Source organism: Astatotilapia calliptera, chromosome 19 (genome assembly GCF_900246225.1).
Source record: "Astatotilapia calliptera chromosome 19, fAstCal1.2, whole genome shotgun sequence".
In the NCBI taxonomy this organism is placed as follows: domain Eukaryota; kingdom Metazoa; phylum Chordata; class Actinopteri; order Cichliformes; family Cichlidae; genus Astatotilapia; species Astatotilapia calliptera.
The window spans coordinates 16,287,153-16,308,768 of record NC_039320.1 but is presented as its reverse complement, the minus strand read 5'-3'; the positions used below and the strand labels follow the sequence as shown (position 1 = coordinate 16,308,768).

General features: G+C 39.6%; 2 protein-coding genes across 3 annotated transcripts; both read right to left on the bottom strand.

Moving 5' to 3' along the window:
• Window positions 1–1,414: 1,414 nt before the first annotated feature.
• Window positions 1,415–15,226, bottom strand: coq8ab (coenzyme Q8A, genome duplicate b). Its single transcript, XM_026152360.1, has 15 exons — window positions 14,950–15,226; window positions 14,497–14,649; window positions 12,693–12,983; window positions 12,512–12,578; window positions 11,336–11,407; window positions 10,200–10,325; window positions 8,532–8,617; window positions 8,310–8,450; window positions 8,132–8,213; window positions 7,929–8,022; window positions 4,755–4,896; window positions 4,448–4,555; window positions 4,287–4,352; window positions 3,041–3,127; window positions 1,415–2,174 (listed from the first exon to the last, which is right to left on the bottom strand). Exons 2-15 carry the CDS (start codon window positions 14,629–14,631, stop codon window positions 1,881–1,883), a joined length of 1,791 nt encoding a protein of 596 aa, XP_026008145.1. The 5' UTR covers window positions 14,632–14,649; window positions 14,950–15,226; the 3' UTR covers window positions 1,415–1,880.
• A 2,245-nt stretch (window positions 15,227–17,471) lies between these two features.
• On the bottom strand, window positions 17,472–21,532 carry LOC113012488 (putative deoxyribonuclease TATDN3). 2 transcript variants are annotated; one of them, XM_026152734.1, is made up of 10 exons: window positions 21,410–21,532; window positions 21,294–21,326; window positions 21,134–21,207; window positions 20,968–21,052; window positions 19,309–19,371; window positions 19,117–19,226; window positions 18,513–18,568; window positions 18,304–18,416; window positions 18,018–18,098; window positions 17,472–17,762 (listed from the first exon to the last, which is right to left on the bottom strand). In XM_026152734.1, exons 1-10 carry the CDS (start codon window positions 21,461–21,463, stop codon window positions 17,619–17,621), a joined length of 813 nt encoding a protein of 270 aa, XP_026008519.1. In that variant the 5' UTR covers window positions 21,464–21,532; the 3' UTR covers window positions 17,472–17,618. The 2 variants fall into 2 exon arrangements, with proteins under 2 accessions (XP_026008519.1, XP_026008520.1); XM_026152735.1 differs by having other exon boundaries at window positions 18,018–18,095; window positions 21,410–21,531.
• Between the last annotated feature and the right edge of the window lie 84 nt (window positions 21,533–21,616).

Here is a 21,616-nt window from a genome sequence, read left to right as displayed (position 1 = left end):
GGTCCTCATACCACAGTTTGATATCAGCAAACACCGAGAGCATACATTGATATGACACCACAGCCATGCTATCATTGCAAACACTGATAACACAGCATAAATCGAATTAATTTAATTTGATGTTCATTTTATGGAATACTATGTTAGCTTTATGATTTCACTACCAAAAATAACAGAAATCCAACTATCCACAAACTGTCTCATGACTCCACAGAATATTTTCCCTAAGGTCTTGGGGATCATCAAGACGGGGTTTTTTTTGGAAAACTTAAGAGGTGTTACGACCCGGCTCGAGGCCGCAACATAAAAAAGGAGGCGAATATCAGAGTGTAAGTGAGAAGAGGTTTTAGCTTAAAATAGCATCGCAGGTTGGCTCAAATGGCTGGTGCCACAAAGGCAAAGACTGGTGAGCTTCCTGAAAAGCCTGCCTCAGGTATGCTTTTATTTACACCTTATTGGTGTGGCCAATTAGCAACAGCTGAACACACTGAGATTAGGGGCTGCAGAGGAGCGTAACACCACCTCCCTCAAAAGGGTTCCTCTAGAACCCCTAAATTTATTAAGCCAAAGCCAAAACTTGAGCACTTTATCACCTGCTCTCCTGACACAAAACTAAATACTCGCATTTCTTTAGTTGGTATCTTTAAGCATGGATGCCCCTGCATGAGGATTTAAAGTTGCCACACTGAATGCACAGAGTAACATGTGACCAACATGAGTACAGCAGTCAAACCCAAAAGGATTATTCAACCTACTACAACACAAAATGAGAGCAGCCACGAATAATCACATTCACAAGTGATCTGTGGTCTCCACCACACAAACGGTCACTTACAAGTGGCCTCATACCACAAAAAGTTACTGTAATATACAAAATTCAGTAAAGCAAGCATACTAGTGAACAACCACAAAATGGAGAGCTATAGCCACACAACGATCACATCAAGGGTGGCTCAGCACCCCGCAGTGTTATTGCCATCACCTGGCCAACAACACTCACAAGTGATCCAACTAAAGTGGCCATATTCCCCACAACACTAAAGGTCACTGATACATTAACGGAACAGACATGGTGTACTCTCTATGCCAACTAAAAAACTGCTCACCTGCCTCAGCTATAAGACCATAATGGATTCACTTGGCACAATAATTGGCTTTTGAAGTAACACCCTTTCAGATTTGTAACATTTGCAGTATCAACACCACCGCTGTGTGACGTTTGAATCGCCTTTCATCACACACACGTCTGTCACTAAGACATTTTGCAGTTATAAAATTCTAAACTTGAATTTTTTTCTCGTGAATTAAAATATTTTTTCATATGAACCTTCTTTTTTTCCCCACCCTTTTCTTTACTTCTGTCTGCACCTTGCTTCACTCAATAGCTCTCCAGTGCTCGCTAGAACAGATTTGGTTTGTTTTTTGCAGCATCAGTTTCAATTTATTTCAACTGACAATCCAGGTCAAATGAAGGACGCTCCCTCAGATCATACAGGCACATAATTATGAGGTACAAAGTTTTTCAAACAATACATACAAAAGAGTCTTAGCACATTATTAAGGACGGTATAGTAAGAGTTAGTCTGGATTGAAACCAGGTCAAAGCAAGCAATGAAATGTTAAACATAGATATGAAATTCCTAATAGGTAGAGATTATTCCGATATGCATTTTTTAAGGTTTTTCTTTTTTTTTTTTTGGGATGTACTGTAACAGTTTAGTTTAACAAACAGTAAAAAAAAACCCAACAAATCTAGGTAGTTATTAGTATATCACGTAACAAAACACTTTCTGGCGTGATGAGCCCAAAAATTTGCAGATAAGAATTGTTCAGCATGACAAAAATTCCTGGTTTCAACACACTTTCTGGAAAAGCAGTCTTCAATGTGCGGACTTGGGGTCTCCATCTTTCCAGTAGTTTCTGTGGGCCTCCTGGAACATGTCCTTGCATGCGATTTTAGCTTTGAGTTTCGAGCAAATGAGAAAGGAGCCGCCCATTTTTCTGTGGAGGGAGTAGGTTTCCTCTGGCGGTGGCGTGAGACGCTCTTTCAGCATCACTGGGATGAGGTTGTGGATGCGCTCAGTTGTGCTCTGCATTCCAAAGTCAAAGGGCTTTTCTGAGTTGAAGGCCTCTCCGAGGATCATCACCGCATCCACGTGGGCGTTCTCCATCGCCTTAATGCAGAAGACAAGAAAAATGATCAAGAGGCTTTCAAGTAAAAGTTCAGCATGTACAGAAACCTGCTCCTCTGCTTTTAGACGAAGAGATCAATATTAATTTTATTTGTGTTGAATAGGACGCTGCACCCAGCATCTTGCAACAGAGACTGGAAACAAGCTGAAATAATCCCCTCCATCAGCACTTCTAAAGCTAACACTTCATTCATCGTTGGTCCCATATTTATTTTGCAGGAGGACATGCAGCCAGACTCAATAAATATTTCCTCTACCACAAGAGCTGCAAATGTGATTAAAGACACACAGGCCTGCTCTCAGCCTCAGGGAATAACTGTGGAGTTATGTGAAGAGACAGACTGAACAACACTGGAACACACTAAACCCACACAAGAACTGTAGTAAGACGAGAGAGCAATGTGATCTTCAGGCACCATATAATAAAGAGAACAAAAAAAAAAAAAAAATTGTCCACAGTATATACTCTAAGTCATTTTTACTATCATCTCATAACAGTTCCTGTATAATAAAAACCAAGATAGCGAGACTGTTCACAAAATATGAGTGCTGTTGTAGTTCCTGTTGGGTGCCACTAGAGGTCGCTAAAGAACACCTAGTAAATACTTTGAGTGACTGAATATTTCAAAACATTTTCAATAAAAATATGGTGCATTTCAGAAGCTCCTCTCAATCTTACTTTGAACACAGTAAAATTGCTGTTTGACTGCATGAACCTTTCATGTCTTTCACGCTACATTCAAAAATACAACAACAGACAAATCATAAACATAAACTCACAGCTACTGTTGAACTGAATCACAGTGTGGTGCGGTTCATTAGTAAAATTTACAATGTCCGTTTCTCACCTTTGACTCGTATCCTGTGAGGAACTTCATTTCTCTGGATTTCAGTAGGACGCCTTCTCTGTCCTGATCTGCAGCTGCTTTTATAATCTGAGTGAGAGAAATCGCACCAGACGGTTTCACATGACGAAAAGATATTTCTCAACTGAAACTTATTGAAATTCTTGTCTGCACAACAATAAAGCACATCATCTGTCTTAACCTGTGTGGTTAACAGATATTCTCACAGCAAAATGACAAAAACAGAGTAACTTGAAAAGGACTGCAGTCCTGTCCCACGATTCAACAGCTTGTAGAACCACCTTTAGCAGCATTAACCTGAAGAACTCGTTTTCTGCACGGCTTTATGAGTCTCTCACAACATTGTGGAGGACTTTGGCCCACTCTTCTTTATAGTGTTGCTTCAATTCAGTTTCTGGGACCACAGCATTTCAATCAGCTTGAGATCTGGACATTGGGCTTTTGCTGCACCTCGATTCTTCTCTTTTTTCAGCCATTTTGTTCTAGACTGGCTGCTGTGCTTTGGATCATCGTACTATTGCATTTAGCTGCAAACCAAACCAAATCATCACCCCTACACCACCACGGTGTTTCACAGCTGATACGAGGTGTTTGTGCTGATATGCTGTGTTTGGTTTTCTCCAAACATGGAGCTGTGCTTTCGTCTCATCGGTCAAAATGACTTTAACATGTTAACTGAGGTCTGCAGAGTGTGAGATGTAGCTATTGGGTTTTTTTGGGTGACTTTACAGGGAAACGCCTAAATGCTCCAGACCAGAAAACTCCAAAAACCTCTGTTCTCTATAGAGGTGCTCACACTTGCCGATGTTCATTCAATCAAGCACATTTCATTAGCAGTCTTGCCTGCTTAATTCTGTCAATCGAAGCAGTGTGCTAAGTTTTTCACATCCTTTTTTCATATTTGTATGTGTGTTTAGTTTCTTGATAGTCTTCATGAACACTATTTTCCAAATACAAAACAAAATGTTGTAATTACAAGTAATAATCTAAGTGTACTTCATGTGACCAGAATTATCTGGACCTAGAATGGGTTAAGGAGCAGCCAATGTTCAAGAAACATTAGAAGAATATTTATAAAGAAATGACATAACATTTGCACATCACTGTTTGAGAACTAGATAAACTAAATTCTCAGGCAGGTGTATGCATCTTTTTGTTTTTAAATTCATGTAGCATAATAGCCAGTGGGGGCAACACAGTGTACAACAACAATGAGAACACTTCTCACCTCAATGTAGGTATCAGTAAAATGCTTGTTAAATCCTCGAGTAGCTCCAAAATCCAGCAGCGCAACCTGACGTGAAGTCATAAAAAACAGAAAACACGCATCAGTGAAAAGGAGAAAGATTAAATCCACGTGTGTCGCTGGTATAACTTGGGCAAACTGACCTTATGAGTTTGTGGATCAAAGAAGAAGTTGGACCAGTTCGGATCGGTTTGCATGTATCTGAACTCAAAAAGCTCCCTCAGGCATAAAATAAGGATCTGCTCACAAATCTGGCAGAAGGAGAGACAACTGGAAGTGACATGAGTGGGTGCTGATACTTAAATAGTTATCTCTGCTACATGCTGCCATGTCTCAGGGTTTTTTATTTTATTTTAAGGTGGCATGTACCTCATCTTGGCAGAGCACAGGTGTTAACTATACTGTAAATAGTGTAGAGTTCAGAGCAGAGTGAAGCTCTTAAAGGCATACCTCATTCCTGAGTTCCTGAGGGAGATGTGTGGCCTTGTCCAGCGGGAAACCAGGCACCAGTGTTGTGGTGAGAACCTGCTTATTGCTTAGCTCGTCTATCACATCAGGCACACAGAAGAAGGGGTGATCCTCCAGCAGCTCGCTACCAAACACACAGCAACAAAGTCAGAAGAAGCGTGCAGATAACCCTTATCTGGCCCTTCAGGTGCTCTGTTACAGCACAGTGCAAATGTCTTGAGCCACCTATTTCTTTACATTTTGCTTCCAAGGGGCCAGATGTTTTTGTCTGGTCTTGAGCAATAATTCTCCAACCTTTCTGAAGGGCTTTCAAAGTTTTTTCTTTGGAAAACCTGGAGAACTGAAACGATCCCAACAGAAGGGTGGCTGTCAAGAAACCGTTTTTAAGGACAGGCTGAGGTACACACAGTTATACAAGAACTGGATTGAAAATTGCTGGCGACAGATCTCATTGAGTGCTGCATTTTAGCCAGTGGAAATTCAGAAAAGTACTGTTGGATGTTGATTTTAATTTTTGCCGTATTGTTGCAATGGCGGACTGTCAAACTGGATTGCCCAATGTGGGATAAATAAAGTTATCTGAATGTGAGCCACCATGCAAGACCGTCTGAAAAAACATCTGATTGGCAGTTGCTTCATTTTTCAGCATGATAATGACGGCAAACACACTGTCGGTACAGTAAAAGCACACCTAGACACACACACATAATATGAAAGCTTGCCTAAGAGAGTTCAGGCTGTATTGAAGAATAATGATGGCCATAACAAATATGGAATTTCAAGCTTGTTAGATTTTTTTATTTTTATGCATTTCCATTTATGTTGGAACGTGTTTCAATAAATACTGCACTCATTTCGTGAGCAAAATGGAAAGAAATGAGGGGTGGGGCTCAAGGCTTTTGCACAGTACTAGTTGCTGTTTGTTGCCAAATGGCTCCTTTGTCAAAGCCGCCTGCTGCTGAAAATGTCAAGGGCATGAACCCAAATCAAAAATATCTTTAGGACTCATTGTGACACAACAAGAGCTGTGAAGGTGTTACTATGGGAACTATATGGGAACAGTAATGTTTGTGTATACTGTATATCATTCATTATGCAGCAGCTATTATTGTAAGTTGTTGCCTGGTAGGACTTTCCAGGAAAAACTGGCAGAGACCAAAGGTTAAAATAAGTTTGTATGTCGTTAAACAAAATCAGAAGGTTCAAAACACTACAAAGTATTTTCTTGTGGATAAGAAATACAGTACAGTAGCTAAAATAGCCAAAAATACCAAAAATAGAGGCACCAACGGTGAAACAACCTGAATGTCTAAGGAGGCGGGAACACAACTGAATTCTGGGAAGTTGACGCAAAAGCCACAGACTATATGAGGAATATTTTTTAAAACTCAAAATCTAAAACCTAACAATGCATTTATACACAAACTGCTAAATAATACAAAAATATTAAAAAATAACAGATAAAGGCCACAAGCCAGACTGTCAATGATGCAGCAGCTCATCTGTCTCACCATGTCATCACAATTCACAGGTGACTGCTCGTAAAACAACAAACGTGATCGTGACCTTGAGCAGTTTTAGTGAAGACCAAGTAGGTGATCACTGTGTTTTACTGAAATCTGAACAGTATTGTGTGAGAAGTAGCGATTGTGGCTAACTGTAGCTAGATGGAAGTTCTGGTGCAAAGCACGCTTCTAGCAAAGACAAATAAAATATTACCCAAGCTTAGAGATGGCACGATACCACTTTTTTATGTCCGATACCGATATCATAAATTTGGATATCTGCCGATACCGATATGAATCCGATATAGTGTTTTTTAATCAACAAAACTGTTTTTAAAATATCTTTCTGCATTTTGTATAAGTTCATACTCAAGTTTAAAACAACAACTACACTAAAGCTATTCTGTTATACCTGTATGCAAAAAAAAAATATTTCATAGTTCAGCAATACTGATCAATCTAATAAACTTAGACCTACACCATCCTCCCTATTCTGGTATTTTAAAGAGTACTTAGCATAAATATTAAGCAACCTAACTAATAGGGTTCCAACTCCCAGCAACAACAAAAATAAATAAATAAAAAATAGGGAACCACCCCTCACGCTCCACCTCATGATGCTTAATCGACGTAATCAACCTTAATTTGATGCAGTGTGAAAAAAAAAATACACAGAAATCAATTCTTTTTCAAGAAATATTAAATAGATTCAACATCTTTCTTCAACAAAATTGCAGACTGCACAGATGGTACCTTCCCAAAGGAAAAAGTACTATAGCTTACTAGGGTATATATATTAGACTTAACAGTTACTATATACAGTAATGGACTTCTATACATTTTACATCAGATTAAAACTTTGGGTGTAAGATTCAGATAAATATTAAATAATTAAAAGCTCGACATTTTAAATGAGAATAAGAAAGAAAAGTATGTCTTTGTGCCCCCTTTTCCCTGTTAATGCCCTATCGGCCCCCCTGGCTAAACTTTCCTAGATCCGCCCCTGCACAGTTACCAGCCGTCAGCTACGTAGAAAAAGATCCTCGAGTAGAAAGTAATATTAAATACATTCTAACAACAGCTTATAGAGCTTAAACGTGCTGCTGTTGTTTATCCACTGGTTTCCTCTTTCTGGTGCAAAGTGGGCCAAAAGCAAACAAGAGACACGGACTCGCGACAGAAAAGCCGATCAGCTGATCATTTAAGCAGTTTCATGATTGAAGTAGCAGCCGGAGAGCGAGAGGCAGTCGGTTAAGCTTAACGCAGGAATGCTTTACAAACATTCAGAGATGGACTTACACACTTGCTTTACTTCTCTCGGGGATAACTTTGTCGGAGATGAAATGCCGGGTTGCTAGCGAAGCTCCAAATGCTATCCAGACCACCGACAGGTCCCGCATGCCACAGCTGCTCTATCACGTGATGCATACTGCTCCGACGTGCTAACGTTCTGAGGTGAGTTACGGCGTGTTGCAAGTTTTGTGAGGTGCTTTCGTGATATTTAATGGATCGGATTACATTTTTTATTTTTCTCCGATATCCGATCCAGTAATTTAGGTCAGTATCGGACCGATACCGATACGTAATATCGGATCGGTCCATCTCTACCCAAGCTTAGTCAATTTAGTAAGAATAAATGCAAACAACTCACTGAAATTTTCTGGCACAATTTGCTTCCCTTATATAATCACATTCCAGCGCCAGCTCTCGACTCATGACCTCAATGAGATGCTCAGGAAATAAACCTGGAAAAAGAGGTCAAATGGAGGGGGGTTGAAAATCATTGCGGTCGAGCTGCAGGTTTACAAAGATCAGACAATAGCAGCTGTTATCCCTAAATGATAAGAAAAATACCTTCAGGCAGTGCGTTGCTTAACCTCAGGGCAGTCATGATATTATTCACGTCACTCTCGATACTCTTTGCTATTCCAGGGTACTGAAGGGAAAGATTTGATTGAGTTATTTTATTCTATTTGCTGACTTATGACCCACTTAACATCTGCATTTATCTCAGCACAAACACTTCTCTCACCTGAATCTTCATGGCTACCTCCCGGCCATCCTTCATTTTTGCTAAATGGACTTGACCAATGGACGCGGCTGCGAATGGCCTCTCCTCGAAGTATTCCAGTTTGTCCCTCCAGTTTGGGCCGAGATCATTGTAAATGACTTTCTGTAGAGAGAAAAAGGAAAAAAATTAACTGGAGAAATGTAACTTTATTTGTATAGTTTGCCAGCGTTCTCCATACTGTACCATCATCTGCTTAGTAGGCATGAAGTCTGCACTCTGTCGAACACGCTCAAAGATTTTAGCCAGCTGAGGGTTGATAAAGGCGTCATCTGACAAACAAAAACGAAAAGTACAGAGCGAATGAAACACATGATGATGCCTATAGGGTAAGAACCGTTTAAAAAAATAATAATCCAGGTGTTATTGAAAAGACAGGAGGCAGAGCTGAAATTTAGGATTAAAAATGAATTGAAAATGCTCAGGGTGAGACTTGCAGATGTGCAGAGGATGTGGATATGCTGGATAAAGGATGGAGCTGCCAGGAGGGGGAAAAGAGGAAGATCACAGATGATTCATCGATGTTGTGAAGGGGGACATGCAGAGAGTTGGTGTCACAAAGGAGGATGACAGGGATAGAGTGAGGTGACCCCTAATGGGAGCAGGTAAATGATGAAGAAGTAGTAAAAACAATCTTCTGGTACTGTACGTTTTCAAGTGTGCAAAACCGATAGTCTTAATTAAATCCTTGCTTTTAAATGAAAAAATACCTCAAAGCTTAAATTTGGCTAGCTGGTATCATGAAGTAAGTTAGACTACAGCTTAAATGGTGCCTTAAAGGAGAGATGAGAATGAACCAAAACAGGGTCCAGACCATAGCCGAGTTAGGTTTAACACTATAGGTCCATCACTAAGATCAATCTCTTTCACATAAATTAAGCTGTAAAATACATACATTTAAAATATAAATATAACCATTTAATGCAGCTTTACTGTAGTAGAGACAAGCGTTTCCCTATAAATTATTTTATTATCTAATAATATATTCAAAATGTAAATAAGTTTACTGTCATATGGGAAGAAAAACAACAGATCCTCTTGCTGAAAAACTGGAAATAGTTGTTCTGTATTTTTAACGTGAAAACTAATAACGCTAATAATCACAAACGGTTTCACTTCTACTCTCCTTGCAGATAAGGATCGTTTGAAAGCTGAAGAGATACTAAACGGACCTTGAAGTGACACCGTTTTGTCAACAGCTTCTTTTTCCCCTCAAGGTCAGTATTAAGATAAAGTTAACGAAGTTAGCTGATGATAACGCTGAAACTGTGTCATGGCTGGCTACCATGTCAGTTTGGATAAGGGAAAATAAAGCTTCTACAAACATCTTTAAAACAAGTGTTGTTGAACAATCTTGTGATTTCTTTTAAAAGTTTGCCAAGGATTAATGTTTCAAAAAATGCTTGGCTGAAGGATTTTATCGCAGGGATCATACATGACTGCACAGGCCAGAGCTGAAAAACACGTCTGCGCTGTAAACATGCTTTTTAAAGCCAACAGTCAGGCTAGACTCTGCCACCTACAATAACTCCACGGGAATTGCACGTATTGTGTACAGCTGGCCCAGTGTTTATTTTTGGGGATGACATTTTAAAGTTGGTGAAGTGATCTCAGCAGACAGTAGGCATGTTTAGTCTGTGATGGAAGTTGAACCTTTATTTGTACACAGACACATGTGGGTTTCCTGCTTATAATATGCCTCAGCAGTTTGTCCAGATCCTCATGTCCTTGTATCACGCGAGATCAGTTAATACGGTATCACTAAAGATTAGCTTCTGCTTGTGTTTACAGTGATTAAAACAGCTAAGATCCATTAAGGTGCATCACTCAGGTGTATGTGTATCTGTACCTCACCTTGAATACTGAGCATCTGTCCAATTTTTAGAGCAGCACCTCGAACTTTGCAAAGCGTCCGGACAATTCTTTGAGCGTTGGCTTCAGAGAGGAAAGCATTCGAATCCATTATGGCCTTTTTGTTACCTAGAAAACACAAAAACTGTTTATAACATGTGCCAAGACAACTCGCAACGGAACACGTGTCTTTGAAAAATGCATCAATCCACAACAAATCCCACCATTTTTCTTATATTCCAAAATGTGCAAATCCTTTTTATCCCAGCACATTTTGCTTTCTCTGTCTTAAAGTGTCCCCACTTCCTAGATGTTTAGTGGGGTTCAGGTCAGGTGAGTGGGGAGGAAAGACTAAAAGCTTTAAGATAATCTGCTTGATCGTGCTTTGTGTGTACAGCTCACTGAGGCCCAGCTATATTTATAAGAGGTGAAAAATGTCTCCAAGATGATTTTCTTGAACAAGATTCTGATGAGTGGATCGACTGAACACAAGCTTCAGTGGAAGGTTACATCCAGAGGAAATGTGACCTGCTGCTCAAAGCAAGCAACATAATCAATACCACTAATCTGCTTAAGTTCGACTCCTGACCTAGAGCCAATGAAGCATCTACAATATCGCTTTCTAACTTTTAGTCACAACATTACACATTTTTTTAACATCAATTTAAATCCACAGACTTTCCATTTTTATTTCCATGTTTTTGTGAAATGCAGAAGTTTTTTTTGGTAGGATCAGGCTTTTTGATGCCAGCGTTTTTAGCGGGATGTTACATAGCTGATTGTTTCTTCTGTACAAAATCTCAGAGCCCCTTATTTACAAACAAAACATTACAATAGTGTCCTGCATTTCCCCGAACATTAAACTAGTCACTGATATTCTGTGCTTGCGTAAGCTTTCTGCTTCCACATAAAAAAATATTGAACTCCAATATCCAAAATTAGACTACCTGGACATTCTGACGATAAACCGGCAGGTATGTAGTTTACTCACGATTGCTTATCTTAACAGTCTCAGTTAAATGACAGGTCAGCTGTGCAGGTTTAGAGGAGCAGCTATAGCTTTCCTGGCATCATTAGCAAAGCCCAAACATGAGGATCAATCTCAGCAGACTCGTAAAGCAAAAGTCTCCTGCTGTCACCTCGTTCTTTGGGTTTTAAACTCTTCTTGACCACTTCTGCGATTGCTCCGATGCCAAGTCCAACTGCCAGACCTGCAAAAGGAAGTGATTTTTTTTTTTTAAACCAAACAATTCACTGAATAAACTGCTGCAAAGATGAAGTTAACATTACCAGTGTTGGTAACTGCTTGCAAGAGCAGTGTTGCCCTTACAAACAACCTACCTGCATATGATAACTACTGCATAAAAAAAAGAACGTGATAACAACAATCAGCAACCAGACTTGGGTATAATTTCTTAAAGCAGCACCAAGGGAGGCTCAGGGACAAATGGAGGCCAAGAATTAGTGAGAGAAACATTTGATACTTCCACGAGAAGGCAGCTGATGGTTGATTGCACGTTTTCCTATTAGCTGGATTCTCAGGCATGTTCCAGTAACGTTTTTTCTGCTACTGATACTCTGTAATTTAAGTCTTGTGAGGGAGCACGTCAGCATTTTCCACAATCTCGCCCCACCTCTTGAAAACTGCTGACCAAGGTCATGAGGTCAGACTCTTTCCACTAAATCCAAAATTAAACTTTGATACCCAAACACTTTACAATATGAGGAATACAAGCAACAGTGGCTATTCCACTTACAAAAAACAGATGTCTGTATAAATGGCATGTTCAGGCTTTGTGAGGGAGTTTCTACTCAAGTGCATTTTGACGTCTCGCTGAGTTAGACTTGGAGGAAGTGCCAGCACTGCCAAACACAAATTGCAGAACTAGTTTGCAGAACTTCTATCGCAAAAAGTCGTTAGTTACAGACTCCATCCAGGATCATGATTTTTAAAAAGGTCAGATTCTCATTTAATATATAAAAATTAAAGTGAGCTCAACATTAAATTGGTTAACGATTTTTGCAGATGTTCTCTCAGTTTAAAGAGCTGCAACTGATTATTTTAAAACACAATTTTGGGGGGAGTGTGATAGGTTTTCAACACTGCTGCTGCTTCACATTCATGCAGATCACACTTTGACAGCACCTGGCAGCAGCCCAGTATTCCCACACAAGCTGGCGTTGTCCAGTACTTGCCCAGTGGAGCAACTCAGGGTCAAATGCCTTACTGAGAGTCACACTTTGTTTTGAGATTTACAGACATTTTTTAATTCAGGTTTTAATGTGACAAATACCATGGTAAAGAAATCACCTACCTCCAAAGTTTACCAGCCTTCCTATCCGTGTGACGGGTACCTTCTTCTCTCGAGCTTTTTCACTAAGCTGAAATCAAAGGAAATAAAATGTAAACACTTCACTGCAGCTGTGAAATACACACTTGCATTTATCATTATCATTAAAACACTCATTTACAGAAAAAAGAGAGAGAGTAGATACCACTTGCGTATGCTGCTTAAAGTCCCTTTTCTTGTTACTCCTTGCTTTATCGATATCCTCCGATGTCAGCCGCCCCACTGTGGTGTTGTCCTGGTTAAAGAGCCTCGTATGTCCAGAGAACAGCCGACTTGACCAGTCTTTGTAGTACCTAAGACCTTTATCACATCTTCCACTGCAGGTCCTCTGATGCCCATTTGCACTTCCTGTTAAGCTTGTACTGAAGCAAGCAGCCATAGTGGAGTATCTGTGAAATGTTGTGCCTCTGTATACGCAGACATCTTTCTGGTTCTCCTAAAAGAACAAAACATGACATTCAGCAACATTTATTTATGCGGCTGTTAAGTAAGGATGGGACAAAATGTTTTTTCGCTTTCTCTTGTGATATGTTACCGAAACGCTGGCGCCAAATATCAATATTTTTATTAAAACAAAGATGATAACTAAACTTCAGGGAAGAAGAGAAGAATCTTGCAGCAGAAAAATGGCAAGAAAGCTAACAAATGTGAATTTAAATATTATAATATTCTTAAATAATAATGATAACACACACAGGCACAGCAATGCTGTTTATAAAAGCATAGTTCCTGTTTTTACCCTTTTAAGTGGTATTATACTATGGTGATATGATGTTGCAGTGATGTGTTGTAGGTGACCACCTTGCAATATACACATTTATCAGTTCAGCAGGATTGCTGTATCATGATATTGTTATTATCGAGGTAAAGGTATTGTGAGAGTACTGTATCATGAGTAGAGATGCTGGGACCAGCCGACAAACTGCAGTCGGGGCATCTCTAATCATGAATAGTGTTCAATGCAATGCAATACAATATAAGTTGTTGATGATGTGTTTAATGGGCACATGCATGTGGAAAAAGCAATACAAAGAGTGGGATAACATGTTACTCATTACATCAAGTAAATAAGAAAAGAAACAATAACTCATAACGTGTAAAACATTACTTTTGGAGTAATGTGAGCTGTTCCCACCCGTGAGGTTTGCAGGTTTGTAGTATCTACAGCACATAAAACCCTTACAGGAAAACCTGCTAACAAATTAGTTCTGTTAAAGTAGAAAATAAACATTACAGCTGTATTCCTCCTGATGCACAGAGCTCTGTATGAAACTCCTATTAAAGTGGAACCGAAGATGGGCTGGCATTTACAGAAATTGGCCCATGCAGAGGCGTTATACTAATGAAAGTGTATTATAATAAATACACTGTAAACTGCTATTAGATACAACATCAGTGTTTGGTCTCAATTAACAGGTTACAAAAATACAGTACAAGTTCATGCAGTCGCCTTCAGATCCTTCAGCTTGGTGCAAAAGAGAACCCCTGGTGTAAGGCGTTATAAATACTAAAACCAGGTGTATACAAATCCAGCTTCTACCTGCTTAGTTCAGAGGCTGTTATTTTAGTCCCAAGAGACTATTATTGATTAATTATTAAATATCCAAAGTACAAATCCTTTAATTTTAACTATGAACCTTTATTCCCAACAGCGAATAAATAACAGAAGCAGTGCAGTACACTTGGCAGGCTACTATTTTTTTTTCTTTTTCTTTTTTAAATACCCCTATCAGGCTTTAGGAAATGTGTATCCTTCACAGCCTGCTTCACAAACCATCCCCTCTCACTTCTGCTTCTGTACTACCTGCCTCCAGAAGCCTCGATCTACTGCTGCTGATGAGGTCATCGTGACCAAAAAGCAAAAACAGAAGATATCTGCGCTGCATGCAATGTGAAACTTGATCCTAGTCTACAACTGCACAACACCCAAATCACAGCTGACTGCTCACCCTTGCCGTTCCAGTGGTGTGATGAAAGTTTACCAGCCTCTGGTTCCCGGTGACAGTTAGGCCGCCTGGTGGGGCTCTGTGGGCCGCCTGCTTTACCCACTTAAGACTCCTCCAGACCACGGTGTCGCCTGCCATGCTGCAACTGTTAGAAACCTGCAGGGGAGTAAGGTCTTTGAAACAGGTGCTGGGGTGTCATGCAGAGATGTGTGAAGTGGTGTAGCTCTTCTGGGTGAATATCCGTTTATGTTCTCACACTTGAAGAGTACAACAAGACCACGTATAGCACGCTTAAGCAAAACAACGCAAAAGTGTGATATTGACGTTGCTAACAGCCTGGACAAGAAAGGAAAATAATAAAAAAAAACCCTCAAAAACAACAACAACAACACAAAGAGAAGCTTTCAAAACAAACCCGAGACAAAAGGCATGGACAAAGAAACAACTTCCACTCACCACTAATAAAAACTTCGCAACACACGTCCTCCCCGCTCAGTGAGCGTGCACACCAGCAAGCATTGTGCTACTGTAGCATGAGCCACGTTCACCTTGATTTAACTCGACACAATTCCCTTAAAAAACCTCCAGCGGGACGAAGGAAAAAGGCGGGCGACGCGCTGGAGTACGTGCCGATTCTGGCCGAGGCTCCCTCGGAGGAAGTTTAACAAACACGGGCCAATGAGGCAACTTCAGCCGCGGGGTCCAGACATCAACATACACCCTTACTGGCTGGACAAACTGTCAGTCGCCCCTCACACGTCAGCACGCGACCGATTGACGTGTCCTCCAATGGGGCGGTGCGAGATGCGAACATGTGAGGCGTTCAAGAGCAACTAGCAAGAAAGAAAAAATAGGACACATATGGAGGAAAAGGCTTTCTGCTAGACCATGTGCTGGACATGCGCTCTCTAACGTTCGATGTAAGGTTACTGTGGCCACGAGAAGTAGTACAACGCTCAAAGTAAATGGTTATTTATTTATTTATTTAGATAAGGTAGATCCGTATTTGCCCCAAAGGTGTACCAGAGGCTACTCAGAAATTTCCACAATTTACAAGAACAACAACAACAACAACAACAACAACAACAACAACAACAATAGTAGTAGTAGTAGTACAACAGAGAAAAATAATAGACAATGTACTACTGTAATACTAGATATATTTATAAATTTCTTTCTTTCTTTTTAAAGTTCACAAAATTGTTTCAGTTAGTTTTCTTTTTTTTAAAGGTCAATTTTTTTAATTAGCCAGCTGACACTTGTTTTCCAGGTCTAGGTTTATTTTTTTGTTTAGTTTTAGTTAACTCTGATAACCTTGCTTACAAGCAGGGGTGTGTCTAGAAGGTGGGGGGGGGGGGGGGGGGGGGGGATTGTAGATCACTTAGCGGTTTACACATTCGTCTAACAAGTGAAATACTTCCAGTTCAATAACAAGAATACGCATAATTCACTTTGGAGTTGCTATAGGAAGAGGATGCAGCGGGAAATACAGCTAGATCAAACATGCAGAGCAATCCGTTGTGGCGCCACTTGGGAAAAAGGGAGTAGCTGAAAGCAGCTTTTATTATTAATCGAGCTACTGAGAATTAGATAAGCAATTAAAAGTAGGAGCACCCCTGACATTAAAGAGATATACATATAAACAAGTCAATAATTATGATACAATAACATCATGCTTGGTTATATGATTCTGAAAAGTTTCATCCCACATGATGTGTACATTTACTGTAGATGCTTTAAATATATTTTAAATATACAACCTGTCAGCAGTTAAGCTGCTTAAGTAGAAAAGGTATAAATGCCTTTTCTACTTTCCCAAAATAAGTGTCTCGAAATTCTTGTCCAACACCACTTTTTACCCAAAAAAATCTGTGATAGGACACATGATATGCACATGAGCCTGAAATTGTATTTCAGAACACAGGGGAACACAATGCACATCTGCCTCTGCACTTCGTGGTCCCCCGTGACCACGCCCCCTTTTTAAAAAAAATCTGGAAATGCCTCTAATATCTACATAGACAAAAGGGATGTTTTTTTTATATCATTTAATCATGATGCAATGCAATGTTTTCTTAAAGTTTGATAGAAGGTAAAGAAACTTTACTTAAAAGGTATTCAGTTTCATTTTAGAGTAACTCAGAATCTGCCAGTCTGAGATCAGCATATCTACAATATACTGTGGGTAAAAGTTTATGAATAAGCAATAATATTTTTAGAATGTATTCTCTGGCAGACAAAATGAACCTGTGCAGTAATCTGAGAACTGCTTGGCTGGATTACATTCAGCTCTTTTAGTCTTTAAGACTCTAGCAGCTGCGTTCTGGATAAGTTGAAGCTTTTTTTATCACTGTCTTAGAAAGACTGGACAAAAGTCCATTACAGAGGTCTAATCTGCTAGAGATGGCCCTGAACTAGTTTCTCCAGATGGCATGTCAGTACAACTCAGCTGAATCTTATCTATCTCACAACTCAAACAAATCAAATCAATTCACTGATTTTCTAAATCTAAGATGTGCAAACACAAAAGCAGCAGACATAATTCTATTATTTAGTCTGAAAGCAGAATTGATTACAGTCTTGTGGTATTAAACTAGCTTAGTGTACCACTAGTGTAAACTGACCACTGAGTTCAATTTGTTCTTTTGTAAAAAAAAAAAAAAAAAAACCAAGAATGAAATTTAGTTTCATAATTGGTTTTAAAAAAAAGCAACTTCAGAGCTCAAAAGTGAAAATGCAGAAAATTATGAGGTGCACGTGAAGGCAACACTACCCCCATGCAGCTGTGAAGTTTGCCATCAGAGTGTGGTAGCATCAGCTGTCATGAAGTTACAATGAATTGCCTTTTAATTTGAAAAAGTGATCAAGGAAATAACTGCTACTGCTCTGCTTACGCTAGGATATAAAACTGGCATGCAGGATGTCAGTGGCAGGAATTTCAGATGTGTCAAATGCACAAAAAAAGCACAACTTGGATGCGAGTTTGTAAACTTGTCTTTATTTTCTCATGTTTTTGTTTTGCTTTTTACACCGTAGGGCATTTTGTTTCCATCATATATATAATTTTTCCTTGGCAAATCCTTCAAGGCATTTTTTGATAGATAAAATATTCTTTGTGCTCTCCGTCAAGGTCTGATGGCAGCCTTCAGCTTCGGAAAGAGTTGGAGAGCGTTTTGTGTCGTCACCTCCATCACCTTCTCCAGCGACACCCCTTTGATCTTACTGATGTACTCGGCAGAGACACAAATGTTTTTTGGCTCATTTCTCACCTGCAGTCAGGACAAGGGACAATTGTTGTATCGATTCTTATAGTTATCATATTATCAACTATTAATTAAAACAAACTAGTTGTAATTAAGGGGAAATTTCATGAAATTTCCCCTTGTGGGACTAATAAAGGTATCGTATCTATCTTATCTAGAAACTAGAACATTTATTATACAATTTTCTTTGTAATACATAAAGAAAATATTAAATTACTCCTCCCAAACAAAGATAATATAAGACATTTTTAAATACTCAACCTGTTTTTCTGGGCCGAGAGCTGGAGAATCAGTTTCTAGACAGATGTTCTCTAACGGCAGCTGTTTCACAAGTTTCTGCTTCTTAGTGGAAAATACACACACAGATCACCATAAATCATTAATGCTCAATGTGATAAAGTCAACCAATGAAAACAAAGTCAACATGCCAGTGCTGTGTGGGGAGTGTAAATACTCACATACAACTGTTACCTGTGTCAATTAAATAAACTAGTTTGGTCTGTTTACACACGAATGACAGATAAGCTGACTGCATGCTCGGCTGTACCTGCTCACTCCTTATTATGGATGGAGGGATAGAAAAGAAATAGCCGGCCTTCACTCCCTCCATAGCAACAGACGGTTTCCCATCAAAAGCATGAAGAAGGACTTTTCTGACACCTAGTGGCAATACAGAGGAACTGCAGTTTATTTCTCATACACTCAAGAAAACTGTTCACTCACATGCAAACAGACAGAATAAACTTAGGTGTTCACCTTGCTCCTTCAGGAGCTGAATGGTGGGTCTTCCTGCAGACCTTGAATGAACATTTCTAAAGCCAAAAAAAAAAAGAAAACAAATAAACAAACACAATGTATTATAGAAGGATTCTGTAATATACTGTGTCGGTCATTGTCTCATAAACCTTAGATTTTGATCGCTTTAATTTCTGCAAATGTAAATGTTTGTTTTCTTATGGAGTTCTTCTCTGTCTTATTTAGGTTTTTACACTTTAATTGTAGTTTACACATTTGCCGAATGTATGGATCGTCCCTGGTTTGATACCAAGAGGTGACACAGATCCCTTTAGGGTTGTGTTGCGAAGGGAATCTGGCATTAATATCTACCAAATCAAATATGCAAAGCTATCTACTGTGCAGACCCCTTCTGAATAAGGGAGTGGCTGAAAGACTCTTCTTCTATTAAAAACAAAACAAAAAAAAACCCCAACCCAAAAACAATACACATTAATATTTGTACTGTATATATTGCTACACCTCCCAGGAAAGCTCTTAATTAGTCTTTGCTTAAAAAAATGCTAATAAATGTACCACATGAATTTCAGAGAATAGCTTTAATAATAAATATCTCAAGACTCACAGCGGGAGGTCCAGCTCCTTGGCTATCTGTGCTTGACGAATCAGGACCAGCCTTTGATTCTCCTTATCGGTGTCGCTTCTGACATATCGGGGTGTAAAATCCAAACCAACCTACAACGGCAAACAAGCTGTAATATCATTGTAGTTAATAAAGAAAACCAACGAAGGTGAATCAAAGATGCTCAATCTTTACCTCCCCAATGGCAACAAGTTGGTCTTTGTATTTCTCTATGATAGGCAAAGCAGCATCCAGATCCTGCAAAACACACAGAACACACTCCTGAATCTAACTGCATAAACCAGAAATAACTCATCCAATTTTTTAAATTTACAAGCAGTCAAAATTACAATGTTTTTACTGTTTCCTGAGAAAACTACAGCTGTGGTGGAGGAAGAGAAACACAGGAAAATTAACTGTCAGAGGGCCCGGTGGTGCCAGTGTCTGGCAGCCTCACCTCTGTCAGTGCGCCCCAGGGTGGCTGTGGCTACAATGTAGCTTGCCATCACCAGTGTGTGTGAATGGGTGGATTAGGGACTAGTAAAGCGCTATACAAATACAGGCTATTTACCATTTTACTGCAAAATTGCAGAAAGAATGAATCATCCACACTATTTCAGGAAAGAAGCGCTGCTGTTTTTTTCCACCACTGAGTACCACAATTGATTTTTTTAAGATCAGACTGAAACACTAATAATGAGACACACTGGTGACCTGTCAGAGTGTACCCCATCCACCCCTTTCACCCTAAAATAGCTGGAATACAGTCCAGCACATCGTGACCCTCAATTTGATAAGCAGATGAAGATGGGTGGCTAGATGGATGTTATATTTTCATAAAGCCACAATACAACAATACTTGTTTACGCTCTACATGGCTGTTCGGATCAGCTGGCTGTTGGGTTTGTGGCCTTCTGGTGAATAAAGAAATATGAGCCATCTTTCTCATCCCCCATTAGTACTCTTGCTGCAGTGTTTTGTATCAAATGAAGGCTTTTCAGGGAAGTTCAAGAACAGCCTGATAATAACTTACAATAGTTCACCCTTGCAGTAATAAAGTCATGAACTATTTTTTCAGCATCACTCTGAGACAGGATGTTCCTACTTTTAGACACTACACAGATAAAAGGAAACAATCTTACATATTTGTAAGGCACTTCAAGATTCCTCGTAGTGCTACTGGAGGCCAAAGTAATTCTATCCATACTAGGAATTTGGTTAGACCCCATGTTTCTCTGATTTTTACAGCTGAATATAATAACCTCAGTTTTATCTGAATTTAGAAGCAGGATATTAGAGCTCATTCAGGCCTTTATGTCTTGAAATCATTCCTGTAGTTTAACTAATTAATTTTTGTCATCTGGCTTCATAGATAAATATAGCAGGGTATCAGCTACAAAATAATGAAAATGCATGCAGCGTTTTTTAATATAACTGCCTAAGCGAAGCATTTACAATGTAAAAAGTATTGGTCCCAGCACAGAACTCTGTGGAACTCCATGACTAACGTTTGCGTGTAAAGACTCCCTGTTTACATGAACAAACAGATACAATTTAAACTTGGGCAGTGTATTTCCTTTAATGACCACAGCTGTATTCTTATCTCTGAAGTAAAATGTTTCGATCAGTGGTACTGAATGCTGCACTGAGTACCAGGACAAGCACAAGGACTGGGTCCACTCTCAGAGGCCATGAGAAGGTCATTCGTAACCTTCACTGGTGTCGTTTCTATGATATGATGCACTATAAATTCTCAAATCCAAGGAGATTTCTGTTTTCCGGAGGTAGTTGTGACACCACTAGCTTATGTTAACAGCATGGGTGGAAAAAGATTTTAAACTGCAGCAATCCTACCTGAAGGCAAGCACCCCTCTGCTGCTCGGGGGATACTTCTTGAACAGGGTGAACTCCTAAGCAGGGGAAAATGAAACCTGGAAACCTGGAGAAAATTACAGCAGGAAATTACAAAACCGCGACCTACACAGTACAGATACATCATCATTTAAACAGTGCTGGGTACCTCTGTGACAACTCTATAATCTTCTCAAATTCCCTTGAATGCTCGGCCACAGCTAATAACGCCAACAAGCCAGCCTGGACAAGAGTAAAAACAACCAGAAATTATCTTTAAAACAACAAATATCTGACTAACTTACAGCTTTTACTCACGAGGATCTCACCTTTTTTGAATTTTCGATCACCTCTTCTACATCCTGGCCAAAAAAACGTGGAAAGGTTAAATTAAGGTTGCTAAAGATAAAAAATTAATTTTCAGTCCGTAAACAAGCGTTAATACCTTGTCAAAATCCCCCGCAGAGATGTGACAGTGGCAGTCAACGTAGCCGTGCATGTGGACGTTGTTTAGCCCTCAAAATCAAAACAAACCCGCTTCCTCCAATAAAATCCGACTGCGCATGTGCACGTGTGGGCTCGTCAGTGCGCGAGATCGATGACACTGCGCAGCTCGAGAGGGCGGTGCTCTCTTAGAAATTATTGGTTGAAC

Coding starts and splice junctions, on each gene's coding strand:
- LOC113012488 (XM_026152734.1), bottom strand. CDS start 21,463: ATGCACGGCTACGTTGACTGCCACTGTCACATCTCTGCGGGGGATTTT. Junction 21,208..21,293: donor TGATCGAAAATTCAAAAAAG/GTGAGATCCTCG, acceptor ACTCTTGTCCAG/GCTGGCTTGTTGGCGTTATT. Junction 18,417..18,512: donor TCAGCTCCTGAAGGAGCAAG/GTGAACACCTAA, acceptor TATTGCCACTAG/GTGTCAGAAAAGTCCTTCTT.
- coq8ab (XM_026152360.1), bottom strand. CDS start 14,631: ATGGCAGGCGACACCGTGGTCTGGAGGAGTCTTAAGTGGGTAAAGCAG. Junction 8,451..8,531: donor TGCCTACTAAGCAGATGATG/GTACAGTATGGA, acceptor TTCTCTCTACAG/AAAGTCATTTACAATGATCT. Junction 4,897..7,928: donor AATTGTGCCAGAAAATTTCA/GTGAGTTGTTTG, acceptor TGTGTTTGGTAG/CGAGCTGCTGGAGGATCACC.